This window comes from Peromyscus eremicus, chromosome 8b, assembly GCF_949786415.1.
Source record: "Peromyscus eremicus chromosome 8b, PerEre_H2_v1, whole genome shotgun sequence".
NCBI lineage: Eukaryota > Metazoa > Chordata > Mammalia > Rodentia > Cricetidae > Peromyscus > Peromyscus eremicus.
Window position 1 is genome coordinate 18,506,108 of NC_081424.1, and position 16,210 is coordinate 18,522,317.

Genomic DNA, 16,210 nt, shown 5'->3' on the forward strand with positions numbered 1-16,210 from the left:
TAGCCTATCTCTGGGCTAGTCAAATTTTCAACACATGTTAAGATTTCAATCTTAATTGTTGGTTGTGGTATAAAAGTTTACGTGGTAGAATGAACCTGGAGCCTGAATGAGAATTCTATCTCTGAGCCTTACTTATTACTCTGACTTTCTAGATTTTGAATTGGGGTCTCACTAAATCACTGTGGTTGGCCTTCAACCCACAATGTTCCCGCCTCTGATTTCTGAGTAATTGGGATGACACATATGGACCACAAAACCTGGCTCAGAATTATTTATTGTAATTCAATATAACACCTGGGAGCTGAGACAGGAACAATAGGAGGGACTTCGGGTCATCAGTGACTGCATAACCAACTCAATGTCAGTATGAGTTATATAACACCCTCTCACAAAACAAAAAATAAAGTTGTCCATGAGGCTTTAAGCATCTTATTTCCCCATTATTAGCTTCTAATATTAAACAAAGATATTATATATATATATCATATATATATGATATATATATATTTTATGTGCACTGATGTTGTGCACATAAAATATATATATATATTTATATATATATATATATATATATATATATATCATCACAATAAAGATGCCCATACCTTAAAAGGGGATATATAGAGAAGGAAATTATTGCTGAATGGCTTTTGCAAATCTTCAACTCCCTAGGAGATTTCACCTTGTGTTCAAGATCAACATCGAATATCTGTGTTCCATCTTGTGACGTTTTCAGTGCGAAGTAGAGGTGCCTTGCAATCCAGTCCACTGCAATAGCTGCAACATTAGCAACCAGTGCATCCTGGAAAAGCTTAACACAGGGTAGGGAGCATAACTAAGAAGAGTGTTTGTTGATCCTTTTCCGTTTGGAGACTTCTGTGACCGTTCACATCACTACGCACTGAACGCCACTGTAACCTCAAGCCTCGCTCCTTCTGTACTGTGACAACTGTAATTCAAGCCTTCTTCTCACACCGTATATCCAACCTAGATTATTTCAGCCACTTAGGTTCAGCTCCAATCTGCAGATCAGGGCTAAAACTCTTCATCTTCAGACAAGATGTTTTATTCAGTTAGGGACCCAAATATCAAACTACCTGATGAACATTTCCATGTGAATTACTCCAAAAAATAATAAAGAACCAATCATTCCACCCCAAACCTCTTTTTCTCTTCCACTTCATAACGTCAAATATGTCCAATATTAACCCAAGGAGTCATTTTGCACATACGTGGCTCCCCCTTCATTTTCTTCTCATATCACTACATGGGGAGCTAGTCTCTTGTGAAAATTCCTCCCCAGCTTAGCATCTCCTTCCTTACCTCATTGACTGTCACCTAACTCCTGGGTTTCTATGATGTCCACTGCTGAAAGAGAGAGCATTCTAAAACATAATTTGATGCTGGAAGCCATGATGCACATCTGCAAGACCAGCACTGAACAGAAAGGGAATCAGAAGTTCAATGTCAGCCTCTGCTGCATAGTTAATTGAGGCCAGTCTGTGCTATGCAAGACTCTATCTTGAGTAAATAAATAAATAAATAAATAAATAAATAAATAAATAAATAAATAATAAAATTTTAAGGGGCTGGAGATGGCTCAGCAATTAAAAGCACTGGCTCTTCTTCTAGAGGACCCAGGTTCAATTCTCATCGCCCAACACAGCAACTCACAACTATCTGTAACTCCAGTTCCCAGGGATCCCACACCCTTACACAGACACAACATCAGTGCACATAAAATAAAATTTTAAAAATAAAATAAACATTTAAAAGACTTAAAATAAAAAAACCACAATTTCAGCAGTAAGTAACTCTAAATTTCTTTAATAGTTTACTATTAGCTTCCCAGATTGGCACCCGACTGTTGTCCCAGCTATCCCCACCCCGCCCCCAGCGATATCACCCTCACCTACACCTTCATTCCCTCCTTGCCACTCCCCAGCATGCTGTGGCCACCTTGTTTCCCTGACTTTGCCCTGGAGTTCCCCTGCTGTCTCCCACCTTCACCGGGTTCATCTTGATGTAAAAGATGAACCCTGTCTGCTTCCTGTAGAGCACCACCTCAGCCTGGGCTAAGGTGATTCCACCACACCCTGCTCCCTGCATAGCCATTACAGGACTCTAACTTTGATGCGGATTCGTATTTAGTGAATGGCTACCACAGACCAGGTGTTGGGCTATGTGTGTTAAAAGATCACCTCCTTTGATCTCCACAGGAACCTGAAGATCAGACACCACTTAAAAGAGTCAATCCCTGTCTTCTGTTCTCCAGTAAGCAGTAGGGGCATAAATAAGTCCCATGAAATCAGACTCTAAGGTCACCAACTTACTCATTGGGCAGTAGCAACCTTCTATCTTCAGAGTAACTATAGGCCAGCTTTGTGAAGAGCAAGGCCTGTAATGCTTTGCCTCCTGGTAGAGTTCAGATTCTAGAAGGTTCCCCCAAAGCCCATGTGTTAAAGACATGGCCCAAACCTTGCTGCTACTGGAAGAGGCAAGCCTTTAGAGGGGGTACCTTGGGAGGAATCTCTCTGAGTCACAAGGTGTGAATCGGTGTGGATCTGGGATCCCTTGTCTTTTTCTGTCTGTCCTCTCTTGAGTAAGCATTGAGCAGCTGAACTATTCTGTGCACTACCTACCATGAAGTGCATCCTCACCACAGGCTTAAAAGCAACAAGGCCAAAGAACTATGGCCAAATACTTCAAAACTGTGAGTCAAAACAAGCCTTTTCTCTCTTCTCTTTAGGTTGATTCTCTCGGATCCTTGTTCTAACAGACATCACCACCTCTCAGTAGCCCCAGGAGTAAATACAGTACCTTAACCCAGCAAGCAGTCTTGACTGACATGTACACAAATCCATTCTGTATGTATGTGTGCCTAAATGACCACATATTTACTTACTATTTCAATCATTCTAATCTTAAAGGCTCACCCACTGGCCAATCATCTTAATTACACCTTTCACATCAGAAGAATCCCAAAGGGAAATACCTTGGAGCTGGAACGATTGTGCAAATTCAGAAGGAACAGTGAGTCTCCTTGCACAAAATACCCCACTTCATCATCTGCTGTGTACCCCACTGTGCTGATGTCTCTCTCCGTGGAAAACGTCCACACAACGTGATTTCGATCCATGTCTAGAAACACGATCTTATTGCCAACAAGAGATATGAGATATGGAAATGGTTTGATTTCTGCAAATGAAAAAGAAGTAGACATGCACATGAGAAACAAGCTTCAGGTCATAAGAACCCAGCCGTGGTGAAATCCATGGGCCACTTCAGACTCATCTAACGCACCAGGCACCATGAAGACTCGCAGACCCTCTTAGCCTGGGTTTCTTCAAACTACTTTGATATGGGAAAATATATGCATATATTCTCTGACCTTAATTTTTAATCCAAAGCTGCCATTCCTTTTCCTAAACATACCAACAAGAAAATGTATACTTTCAAATAATTACTTACAGATTTTTATGTAACAAATACCTGATGTTTCAGACATCACTGTATCAGAAAATGGTCCTGGCCCTTTGGATGTAAATACACGAACCTAGAGAATAGGAAGAAAAATTTGAAAATGTATACATAGGTATCCTCATTAGCAGTAAATTCAGAGACTGATAAATTATGCAATATTCATTGTACACACCTAATATGCATTATAGATAGTTTAAAATTATTGTTTACATCTAAGTATATTGAAATAAGTAACTAAGAGGGAAAATATTGACCTGTACCCACAGTTGGTTTTCTGACCTAGAAAAGTATGAAGAAGATAAATCTCTCCATTGCCTGAGAAAAGTCTGGGGACTTATTGTGTAACACAGATATGATGGATGTGGGGATTAATTTGATTGTGTCGATCATTACCCAATACATGTACAACTAATCATCACACCTGGAACACAAGCAATCTTTACTCATCAATTAAATATTTTAAATAAATACAGGTCTTCAACTATTTCCAAGATCAGGTAATATAAAATAGTTAACAGATATAAAACTGTACAAATTATGGTAAGCTAAATTTACTCTACTTTCTAAAAGGAGGTCCAGAAGGAGAAAATAATCAAGCCTCCTTATGTTTAACAATAAGTACGCATTTCACATCCATTCTCTTTGGATCCCCACAGCTACTTAGGAGTAGGAACTGGACCAGAATTATGTATAAGCTCATCTATGGCACACACACTGCAGAAGAGCAGACCCTCTGAGACTTGTCTATTTTCTCTTTCACTGTGCCATGCTACATCCTAACAGGAAAGTTTTTTATTTAAAAATTTAAATAGATTGTATTGTGTAATAAATCATTTCCATTTCCAAACCTTATATATGTAAAATAGCCAACAAAGAAAAATGGCACAAAGGTTGATGGCCTCAAAGTACAAGAGCCAACGTACCAGACCGGTTTTTTGTTTTATTTGGGGTGTTTGTTTGTTTGGGGGGTTTTTTGTATTTTTTGTATTTTTATGTATTTTGTTGTTGTTGTTTTTCTGAGACAGGGTTTCTCTTTGTAGCCCTGGCTGTTCTAGAACTCAATCTGTAGACCAGGCTGGCCTCAAACTTAGAAATCCACATGCCTCTGCCTTCTAAGCACTGGGATTAAAGGTGTGCACCACCACTGCCCAACATTTTTAAAATTTATTTATTTCATTTTGTGTGTGTTTTAGCTGTGTGTATGTATATGTGCTGTATGCATACGCTGTGCCCTTGGAGATCAGAAGAGGGCATTGGATCCCATGAAATCACCTTGTGGGTGGTAGGAATTGAATGTGGGGCCTCTGCAAGAGCAACAAATGCTTTTAACTTTAAGCCATCTCTCCACCCCCACAACAGATTTTTTCTTACATTTCTAGCATTAAATGTATTTCACTATATTACATATTAATGTCTGTGTGTGCATTTATCAATTCAAGCAGTCTTCACTTCTGAATGAGACTGTGCTAAATGTACCCAGACATGTCACTTTGTGTGATTCTATACTGACTGAAATTTGAAGCTACATATAAATATTGACAGTCACAATTAGAATATGTATCTAACTGGAGTATTTACTGGTCTTAACAATTAGAAATTAGTATCATTTTAAATTTTTATGTACAAATCTTGATTAATATATATATATATATATATATATATATATATATATATAAAGAGACCTAATAAATTATTGATATAATTATTAAATTTAAATTTTAAGAAAGATCCATAGGAAACTAAAACCTCCAAAGTAATCTCCTAAACATTTCTCCCCAGAAGATATGGAAAATCAAAGTCAATATGTACTGTTGTCAAGAATACAGTAATTGGTGAGGAAATGAAAATTATCAAGCCATCTATTTTAAGTAAAAAAAAATTATTTCATAAATTTAAAATATTAGAGTGGCATGGCAATAGATGATTTTCCTGACTCCTCATCTCTTTCTGCTCTATTAGTGGACAGATAATTACTGTGAGACATCAGCTATGTGAGTCCTCAACTTCTATTTCCATATGCAGTTCCTAGTCTGGGCATTCAGGTAATTCACAGAGATGTCGCCACATGTTGCAAAGAACCACAGAAGTTGCATGTGGCACATCACTGCCTGGTCATACATCCTTGGGAGTTAGCTGACAGATCCAAGGATCAACTGTAATAATGAGTACAAAATAATTGCTCGTGGTAGGTAGCTTATGAGTATATGAATACATAATGCTTTACCCTGAACAATACTCTGAATGCAAGACAATTGTCAAAACATCCTTTACTCAAGCTCTGCTGTCTGGCCTGTGTCCTTCTGCTGACCACTTGATTCCTCTGGTCACAGTGGAATTAAATTGTTAACGAAGTAGGAATATCTTAACTCGGTCTTTTAATTAACCATCCGTTACACTATTAAAATTCACATCCCAGGGCTGGAAAGACAGCTCAGCCATTAAATTCTAGGCTCACAACCAACATATCAAGATCCATCACCCAGGGGCTGCAGAGACAACCCGACAGTCAAGAGCACTTACTGCTCTTTCAAGGGACCCAAACTCAGTTCCCAGTACCCACCAGGGGCGGGGGGTCACAACTGCCTGTAACTCCTGCTCCAGGGATCCAATGTCTCTGGCCTCCATGGGCACCCACACATACATGTACATATTCATATGCAGATGTGCAAGAACATAATTTAAAACAATAAAAATAAATAAATTCTAAAAACAAAAATACATATCCCTGTTTCTCTCTCGTACCTGGAAGGCAACAATAGACCCAGGACTCATGGCCTCCAGCTGAAAAGACATCACTGGGGGCGTGACAGTGACAGAAATCCAGTCTTCAGATGTTTTATTTACACCACTTTGTTTAGATATATGATAGAAGATTTCAAATTTGGTTAGCACTCCATTTTCATGCTTAGGTTTATTCCACCTAAACTCCACCACAACTTCCTTCTTGTTGACATGTCTTCCACTTGACAATATAAATATTCTGGGGTTCTCTGGTGCTGATGGAACTGAAAAGTAGATGCACAGACAGGGTGGGATATAGTATAAGTCTGACTTTTACCACCCCGATCATGGTGTGGACATCTTGGCAAAAATTATTTCTCATTCCAAATAGTCAAAGTACATTACTCTCATTCTTAAGGCTGTTTAGAAGAATCATCCCCAGGTTTCCTCAGAAGCTCATCTGAATATTTCAGCAAGTCTCCATGACGTCCTTTCACCCCACCCAATGTCCTCTAACCACTACCTCAGCTCATCTTTCTCATCTCTGTGGCTCAGACAGATGAAAGGTAGACTGGTTGTCCCTAAGAAAGTATAGCATTCGCTCTCCTCCTGGTGTAGTGGTTTAGCTGATGTCGGTTATTAGGAGAGGAGCAATGACTGTAACTGCCCTTCACTCAGTTCAAGAGGTGAAATACAGCGTGTATTTGGCTCTCTTAATGCTAACTCTCAAGGAGGCAGAAAGTGGTGGAGCTGGCTGACAGATCTTCAGTTATGCTAGAGCTGAACCAAGAGCCGCCATGCAATCCCAGGTCATGCTACCCCATACGTTTCTCTTCTGTCTTGAAAGTCCTCTGCAAGGTCTCAGGCATCACACCACTTCCGGTCCCATTGCTTCCTACTGTTCCTCACTTACACCTCTACTCCATCTCCAGTCCTTCTTACACTGTACAGCTCTTATGATAGAAAACTTTGTGGTGTTTTGAATAGGAATAGGCCCCATAGGCTCACACGTTTGAATGCTTGGTAGAATTAGCCTTGTTGGAAGAGGTGTGTCACTAGGGGGTGGGCTTTGAGGTTTCAAAAGCCCATGCCAGGCTGAGTGTCTTTCTTTCTCCCTGCTGCCTGTGGACTAGGATATAAAACTCTCCAGGGGGTGGTGGCGTACGCCTTTAATCTCAGCACTTGTGAGCGGATCTCTGTGAGTTCGAGGCCAGCCTGGTCTACAGAGTGAGATCCAGGACAGGCACCAAAACTACATGGAGAAACCCTATCTCAAAAACCAAAAAGAAATTAAAAAAAAAAAAAAAAAAAAAAAAAAAAAACCTCTCAGCTTCAGGGTCATGCCTGCCTATGTGCCACCATACTCCTGCTATAACAATGAACTAACAGTGATGAAGACCTACCTATCTCTTCTTACTCCATCTCTTAAAATCCAGCCCAAGTTTCTGCACCAAAAGACCTTGTACCATATCAGTTCATGTACATCTCCCTCTTGTAGAAATACTTGTGGTATCTTGACAAAGCTGAAGACTTTATGGCATTATCTGACTGCTATAGGTCATGCTACTCCATTCAGTCATCGTGGCCTCATTTCTATTATACTAGAAGCAGATGTGTTCATTTCCAAACTGTTGTATGGACTCCATTAAAAAAAAATCTATTCTTATTCCTTACTTAAGACCTCCCCAGGACTTGGAGAGATGGTTCAGCAATTAAGAATACTAGCTGCTCCTCCAGAGGACCTGGGTTCAATTCCCAGCACCCACATGGCAGCTCAAAACTGTCTGTAACTCCACTTCCAGAGGATCTGACACCCTCACAGAAATACAAATGCGGGCAAAACACCAATCAATGCTCATAAAATAAAAATAAATAAATTAAAAGAAAAGACCTCCCCAAATCTAGTATTGAAGTGGTATTTAGTAAGTGCTTAATAAAAATTGGTACGCCTGGACGATTGTTTGCTATATTTTAAATATTCTGAGGTATAGGCCAAATCCCATTATTCTTCCATAATGCTCCTAATGTCTATCAGATGTTTACCATAGGCCCCTAGGGGATCTCCTGAGGGGTACAGTTCAAATTCATTTCCCGATAATTGCACCGTCAAAACTGGAAGCCAAAGACAATTTTAGAGCATTCTGGATCCAAATGCTACCTGAGGCAGAACATGCTCATGTTCCACTATGTTCCTACCATGAGCCTTGTGTATAAACATTATTGAGTAAATCATACCATAAGAAGTGCACTTCTGAGTCAACCTCTGTGTTTCCTGAATCGCCTGCTCTACTGGAAATTTATAGAAGTGAAATTGATATGATGCTATCATTTACCAATATTTGAAAAAAAAAAAAAAAGACCCAAATGAGGTCCTTGAAACTCCAGTAAAAACTCTGGATGGTGTTCTTACCACTTAGCAATGATTTCCTATGAGTCACTCTGGACTTCTTTCCCACTTCTGTAGCTAATACTATAATGACCTGTCCTGTACCTCAGATCTGTGTGGGGATCCAGCACAGGTAGGTAATCAGTGTTTAATAATTAAAGTGTGATGCCTGTGAGCATGTGTACCTGTGAGGATAAGCCTGGTGTTCTTTTTCAAATATGTTTCCAAGAAGCATGAAATATGGGCACCAGTTACTCATGTTCGGAACACTGTATTACCAACATTGTTAATACCTGCTGCTCTGCAGAGCCCAATCACCCAACGAGATATTTCACAGACTTCCTAAAACAAGTTTTTTGCCTCTTAAATATCACTACAGTGGAGCAAAAATAGTTCCTAGCCTTTCAAATAGCCATCTTTGGGAATATATTTACAGGCCTATTTTGATGATACTATTCAAACCTCCAAAAATTAATTGAAAGGTTATTGTACCTGTACACATCTATAAAACTGAAACCTTTTTTAACTTGTATTGACTGTCCATCTCAGACCAAGTAAAGTAAGAATCTGCATCTTATTATTGTTTAAAAATAGATTTTCTTTTACCTGCTTCAGGTGCACGAAGTGATAGAGTTGTTTTTTGGCCTTTTCCCCAGTAGGTATATGGAGTGACAGAAAGATTAAATAAGGCGTAGGGCTCCAGCCCTTCCACAGTAAACATGGGTAAAGACTGTTGTTCAATAGCCAGGAACTAAAATATAAGCACAAAACACTTTTAGAAGAAAAAGTATTAACTTTTGCACTCACAACTAAGTAAAATTTCTGAATTTTGGTTCACTTCTAAAATCAAGACTTGAAATCTTGAAGATGTAAATTTTAATAATTGTTTTTGATATGGTTTTGAGATCAACCAGTTAAACTGTAGGCCACACCATAATTAGTATGGAGCAGAGACAGGTGTGAGTGTTCTCCGGCACATGCTTAATGACCAAATGCTATGAAAAAACCACCAAAGACGTGTGTTTGGCTAAGTGAACAAATCACATGTACACACACTGCTGGCACGATGGGAAGTGCCTTTGGGAAATGGTTTTGAACCAGCAACATACCTTAGAATGAGCGCTAAATTCCACGCTGTAGAAAACTATGCCCCAGTCCACCGCAGGGGGCTCATTCCACAGGATTTGGAAATTTGAAGTGTGTCCTTGAATCCGAAATGAAGACTCCTGAACAGAATCTGGGATCACCTTGGGAGTAGAGGAAAAGTTCCCTGTGGAATGAGAAAGAAGGAAAGAAACGTTGAGAAAGCTAAGGATAGATTCATGGAAACCCAGCAGAAATTACTAGTAATTAGAATTAAAACCAGGTGTGGAAGTGCACGCTTGCCACCAGAAGGTGGCGGCAGAGGGACCAGAAGTTTAAGGACAGTCTCATCTACAAAATGATTCATAGGTCAATCTTGACTACATAAGACCTTGTCTCCAAACAAACAAATGTCAATTTTTTCCTTTCCTTTTAAAACATCTTGAAAATTATCTTTAACTTTTGCAGGCTGTAAATTTAAGATTAAATTTGCTATAAACAAACAAACAAACAAACACTAATTTTTTTTTCTTAAGAAGTATGTTAAAAGAGGGAGAGGAGAGTATCAAAACAGCTATTGAGGGCCGGGTGGTGGTAGTGCATGCCTTTAATCCCAGCACTCAGGAGACGGAGGCAGGCGGATCTCTGTGAGTTCGAGGCCAGCCTGGTGAGTGAGTTCCAGGATGGCCAGGGCTAAACAGAGAAACCTTGTCTTGAAAAACCAATATGTGTGTGCTTGTGTGTGTGTGTGTGTGTGTGTGTGTGTGTGTGTGTGTGTGTGTGTTTCATATACACCTATATATACATATATAACCAATATATTGGTGTGTGCTTGTATATATGTGTGTGTTTCATATATACATATACACACATATATACACATATACATATATACACATATATGTATATATATGAAGCATAAAAGTGAATTGGTATGGATAAAATGTTGTACCTGGCAGAGGCTTGAGGGATGTCTGTATAATCGTGAACTGATTAAATTTCGCTGGCTCCGAAACAGACACACTGGTTCTCTGACCTATTTCCTGCGCTGTAATAATCCTAAAGCCATTGATCCAGAAGAGTCGACCACTGTAGTACATCAGTGCATTCTGAGAAATTTCAGAAGTACTCCAGGCTGCAAACTCCGTGATAGCAGCATCCCCAGCACTGCTAAAACATAAAGCCGAAGAATGTGCATCGGGAGTTTGGGGAGGTCTGGTAGGTGAAAGCAGTCACGAAATTATGTGCTCCTAAATAAGTACATGTGTGTCTGTGAACATGCAAACAAGAAAAAATATTTGCAACAACAATTTCCAATAATTTTACTTTCATATTAAATTGATTTTTTTAAATTTTTCTTAAGTTACCAAACTTCAACCAAACTCTCTTGTTAACATAATACAGCAATTGCAAGAGTGTACGCAAGTTTGAGGTTTGGACAAATCCTGTGCTTTGGGGAACACTAATATCACAGCCTGAATTCTCTCTCACTCCTTCACTAGCAGGGAGTTCCTATCTGGTTTTGTCTGTGCTTCCATAACACTTGAAGCTGCGGGAGACCTAGTGCCAGGTTCTTCCAGACCTTACACAAAAAGTTACCATCCAGAAAGAAAGCCACAAAAATGGTATAGATTTTCCATCTGTGCAAAAAGACTCAAAGAGGGTGTATAGTTGGAGGCAGAAGGTCTTGGAGCCACCAAGGACATACAGTAACGCAACACTGGAGACGTGAGTTAGGGTTCTAGCATAATTGTAACTTTTTTTTTTTTTTAAAGAAAACCTGTTTGAGGAGATGTGAAAAACAGATAGCCAAAGACCAAAGATTGTATGGGCGTTTACCTAGGATGGAAGGCTCCACTTACCCCCAGTGTCGAAGCCACAAGAACCCCAATCCACAGAAACACACAATCGCTTTGTTATTAACATAGGTACGATAAACTTTGTCACTGGCCAGGGAGGGCAACCTTCTGGTCTGCCTAATAACTTCACTCAACCTTCTCAAAATGAAATCAGTTCACATGAAACCAGCAAGAAGAGTCTCCATGCCCACCTGATTAGGCCCATACCCCTCTGCAGATGAATGCATTTGCTAGCGGCATAGGTTGATACTTCAGTGATAGGTATATCTTCATACAAATAATTTACCTTCTCGTTTAACCATCTATAAAATATGAGCATAACAATGCCAAAAATTCCATGTCTAGGTGAAGCCTATTTCCCAACTATAAAATATGAGCATAACAATGCCAAAAAATTCCGTGTCTAGGTGAAGTCTGTCTCCTTGCACCAGGGCTTTCTCAGGACATAAAAAGACGTGAGGAACATGTGAGGAAAGGCCACGCACAGGTTCTCCTCCAGCCTTCCAGGGATCGCCTTACCTCCGTCCTCGAAGAACTGCTGTGTAGAGATGAATACACTGATTGCCCTGCACCAGCCAGTACAGGAGCCCGTCACTGAGGTCTAACGTTAGAGCGATAACCTAAACAGAAAGTAAGGTCAGAAAATGAGCCAGGCCTGAAGAAACAGCACAGTTGTAGGGTCCTTCCTTAGCACGCTCGAAAACACGCATTCAATCCCCCATGCTGCAAAAATAAAAAGAAAGTAAATCAAACACAGATCCAAAACATACCTCTATGAGTAGGTCAGACTCCAACTATAGATTTCTCTTCAAGGATTTTTACCTTCATGAAATATCAAAATCGTGTACCTATAATTTATGGAAATGTGCACAGATTTCCTGAAATTCTTCAAAAGGCAGGAATCTCAGTTATTCAGTTTTATATGCTTAGTTCTGATGATTATCAAAGTGGGGTTCTCAGCTCAGCAACACCCCAAAACTTTCAAAGAAAACAATCCCAACCCACGCCAGAGCTGCTCAGTTTGAAATGGGATTTGTATGAAGCCTCGCCTAAAACTAGCTGTAACTTTAGACGCTGTAGTCACACAGAGGAAGGACTTCTGTTTGCTTAAACCAGTTGTTCTGGAAGAACACTGAACAATAGAGTTTTTGTCCTGGTTATTCAGCTGCACCCTATCATATTATGATCCCTGGGGGTAAAAATGAATCTCCAGGATGCTTTAAAACTCCACATATAATTCCAGTGTGCCACCTGGTCACACAAGGCTATAATCCCAGCATTTAGGAAGTGCAGGTCTTCGTCAGAAGACCAGAAGTTCAAGGCCAGCCTCAGCTACATAGAGAACTGAAGGCTAGCTTAGGCTTCATGAGACTCTACCCACGCCCAAAAGAATAAATAATGTATTTTCTGTTGACTGAATCCAAAGCATTCTGGCATAGCATATAAAGATAAATAAAGTGTTCATATGTCATAATTGGATAATCAAGTATATATAAGGTCTCATTTTCAGGTAAAATTTAAAAACCACCCCTTATGACTCGGTCATTGTCTTCTTATTGAAACCCACATCTTAGTTTCATGTCTGTTTGTCTAGGCGGGTCCTGAAGAAAGACTATTTGTTCTAGGAACCAGAGTGTAGGATACAAGGAGCTTGTTGATGGGGCCTTTCTGCTGTTTGCCGCTTTCTTTGGCTTTATAAACGTTATGTATTCTCAAGTAGCTGAGAATAATGGAGCTGCATACAGCATACCTAGATGTCCAAGGTCATTGTAAGGATAGAAGTGGTGACGACATCCTTAACATGTTGCAGCGGCACTAAAGAACGCACCAGGTGTGCTGGGACACATCCGGGGGTCCCAGTACTCAGGAGGTGGAGGTAGGATGACCAGGAGAGAAGGCCTTCCTTCTCAGAAAGGAAATAAAAAGAAGGGAGGAAGGATACAAAGTAGCAAGGACGGGGTGGGGTGCGGGGGTGTGGGAGAAGAGGGGAGGAATTGGAAGAGAGAGAGAGAGAGAGAGAGAGAGAGAGAGAGAGAGAGAGAGAGAGAGAGAGAGAGAAATCATGAGTCAATGAAAAATTTAAAAGAATGCAATAAGAACTCCAAGAACTAAAAACTGCTTCCTGGCTCTCTCTCTTGTGAAAAACTGATGTGCAAAGAGCATGGCTAGCAGCCTTCTGCCATTGCTTTTTTTTCTAATATTCCTGGTCTTCATTATGTTATCTGAGGCTGGTCTCTTGGGAGCTAAATCTGAAATAGCCATTTATCTTTTCTCAACTGGATTTATACAGTTGGGTCAACTAGGCCCATGTATGCCCCATCACCTGACCCTCACCTTGGTCCCCAGCCTTTTTAGGTGCCTGCTCTAATCTCCTTGACACCAAATAATCTCACCCCATTAAAAAATTTAACATAGCCAGGCAGTGGTGTCACACACCTTTAATCCCAGCACTTGGGAGGCAGAGGCAGGGGGATCTCTGTGAGTTCGAGGCCAGCCTGGCCTACTGAGCAAGTTCCAAGATGGCCAGGGCCACACAGAGAAACCTTGTCTCAAAAACAAAAAACAAAAAAACTACTTCCTGGCAGTTTGCCCTACTACAAAGGAACCATCATAAAGTACTTTACTATAAGACCTTGCACTGGTCATGTAATCGCAGACGGATTCTGTCCTCCAGGAATAAATTCTATTTATTCCTTCTCTAGGTGAAAAGTCCTTTCCAGGTTTTAAAAATTAAATCCTGCTTTTATTTCCTGACGCTTTGAGATATATATTGGTTTTTTTTTTTCAGTTAACACAAAATCCGGTCTATTTTATTTGGTTATGTATTCTGTCTTGTATGTGTAGTACATGCATGTGTGCACGGGTATGTATGTTGGTCAGATGCCAATGTTGAGTGCCTACTTCGGTCTCTCTCCACCTTTTTGCTTTTGTTTGGTTTGGTTTTTGAGACAGGGTTTCTCTGTGTAGCCCTGGCTGTCCTGGAACACACACTGTAGACCAGGTTGCTCAAACTCACAGAGGTCCGCCTGCCTCTGCTTTCTAAGTACTAGGATTAAAGGTGTGCGCCACCACTGCCAGGGTTTCTCCATCTTAATTTTTTGAAACAGGGTCTCTCACTATACTCAGAGCTCACCCTCTGGCTACACTGACTGGCCAAAGAACCCCAGGATCCTCATGTCTGTGCTTTCCACCAGGGCTGGAGTTACAGCTACACACCTCCGTGTGACTTTTCCTTGGGTGCTGAGATGAAGCTGTTTCAGCTCTTTGTTTGGTTATTTATATTAGGGCTTTAAAACTACAAATTAACTATCTCTGTTTTAACAAAAGATTGGACAAGTCTTTTTACCCAACTGCAACAAAGTATCCAACCATAAGTAAATCCCAGGTGTTGGGCCATTTTCATTTCCCTGTGTCTGTCCACAGGTCTAAATAAAGCTAGAAGGTGTCCCATAGATCTCTGTAACAATCATTACATCTAGTGAAGTCTGACCTATACTGAAACCTTTATACTGAAGTATTGTAGGATATTAATTTAAGATGTATTATATTTGTTTATGCTGTGGAACATTTGTTTAATGATGCAAGGATGTGTTGCATTCTTTTATGCTGCATTTAACTTTGTGAAGCTGTGTAACTGTGCCTGTCTAAAACACCTGATGGTCTAATAAAGAGCTGAATGGCCAATAGTGAGGTAGGAGAAAGAATAGGCTGGGAGGCAGAGAGAATAAAGAAAAGGAGAAATCTGAGAGAAAAAGAAGAGCAAGAGAACAAGGAGAGAACATCAGGGGCCAGCCACCCAGAAACACAGCCACCCAGCCAGCCAGCCAGCCAGCCACGGAGTAAGAGTGAAAGTAAGATTTACAGAAGTAGGAGAAAGATAAAAGGCCAGAGGCAAAAGGAAGGTGAGATAATAAAAGTTAAGAAAACCTGGTTAGCAACAAGCCAAGCTAAGGCTGAACATTTATAATTAAGAATAAGCCTCCATGTGTGATATATTTGGGAGCTGGGTGATGGGCCCCCCACAAAAGAGCAAAAACCAACAACATTGAAGTTTAATGCTCTAAGTTGAATTTGTCAAATAAAAAAAATTCATGTTAGATGGATCTCTTTTCTTCATCATATAATAATTGTGTCTTTCTACAGATAATTAGGTGACTGTGCTTCCTTATGCTTGCTTATTGGAAGCATCTTGTGTCTGTGATAAATCCACAAGTGGCCGGAAGGAAAGGTGGAGAGCTCTAGAGATTTGCCCAGTGCAAAAGAAGATGGTGAAGTGCCTGCTGTACAAGTGTAATGACCTGAGTTCGGATCCCCAGCCTCTGTGCCAAAGCCAGGGTGTGCCAGTGTGCATCTGTGATGTCTGTGCTGGGGAAACAGAAACAGGTCAATCCCTGGAGTTCATTGGCCAACCAGCCTACCCTTACCGAGTTGATGAACTCTAGGTCCAGTGAGGGAACTTAATCTCAAAAAAATAAAGTGAAAAACCCCATAAGATAGGTCCTGTTGCTGAAGATAACACACATCTTGCCTGTATGATCAGGAAAATCGAGCTGGAATGAAGCTGGAAGTTTTCTCCTTGAGAGCTAGCTTTCATAATCCAGGGAGGTTTTTTGCAAGCTGCTTAGGAGAAAAGGCATTAATAGCTTCACTTCATTTCAACCCTAGTAACGACAAGACA

At 40.3% G+C, this 16,210-nt stretch overlaps 1 protein-coding gene across 1 annotated transcript in view; it reads right to left on the bottom strand.

Annotated features, from left to right (window-relative positions):
• Positions 1-16,210, bottom strand: part of Ros1 (ROS proto-oncogene 1, receptor tyrosine kinase) — a 128,894-nt gene that overhangs the window by 60,462 nt on the left and 52,222 nt on the right. The window contains exons 18-25 of the mRNA XM_059272572.1: positions 12,052-12,152; positions 10,626-10,840; positions 9,700-9,860; positions 9,197-9,341; positions 6,226-6,488; positions 3,493-3,556; positions 2,996-3,198; positions 606-811 (exon numbers count right to left, since the gene is read on the bottom strand). Of these exons, the coding sequence (XP_059128555.1) occupies positions 606-811; positions 2,996-3,198; positions 3,493-3,556; positions 6,226-6,488; positions 9,197-9,341; positions 9,700-9,860; positions 10,626-10,840; positions 12,052-12,152 (1,358 nt within the window). The remainder of the gene's footprint in view (positions 1-605; positions 812-2,995; positions 3,199-3,492; positions 3,557-6,225; positions 6,489-9,196; positions 9,342-9,699; positions 9,861-10,625; positions 10,841-12,051; positions 12,153-16,210) is intronic.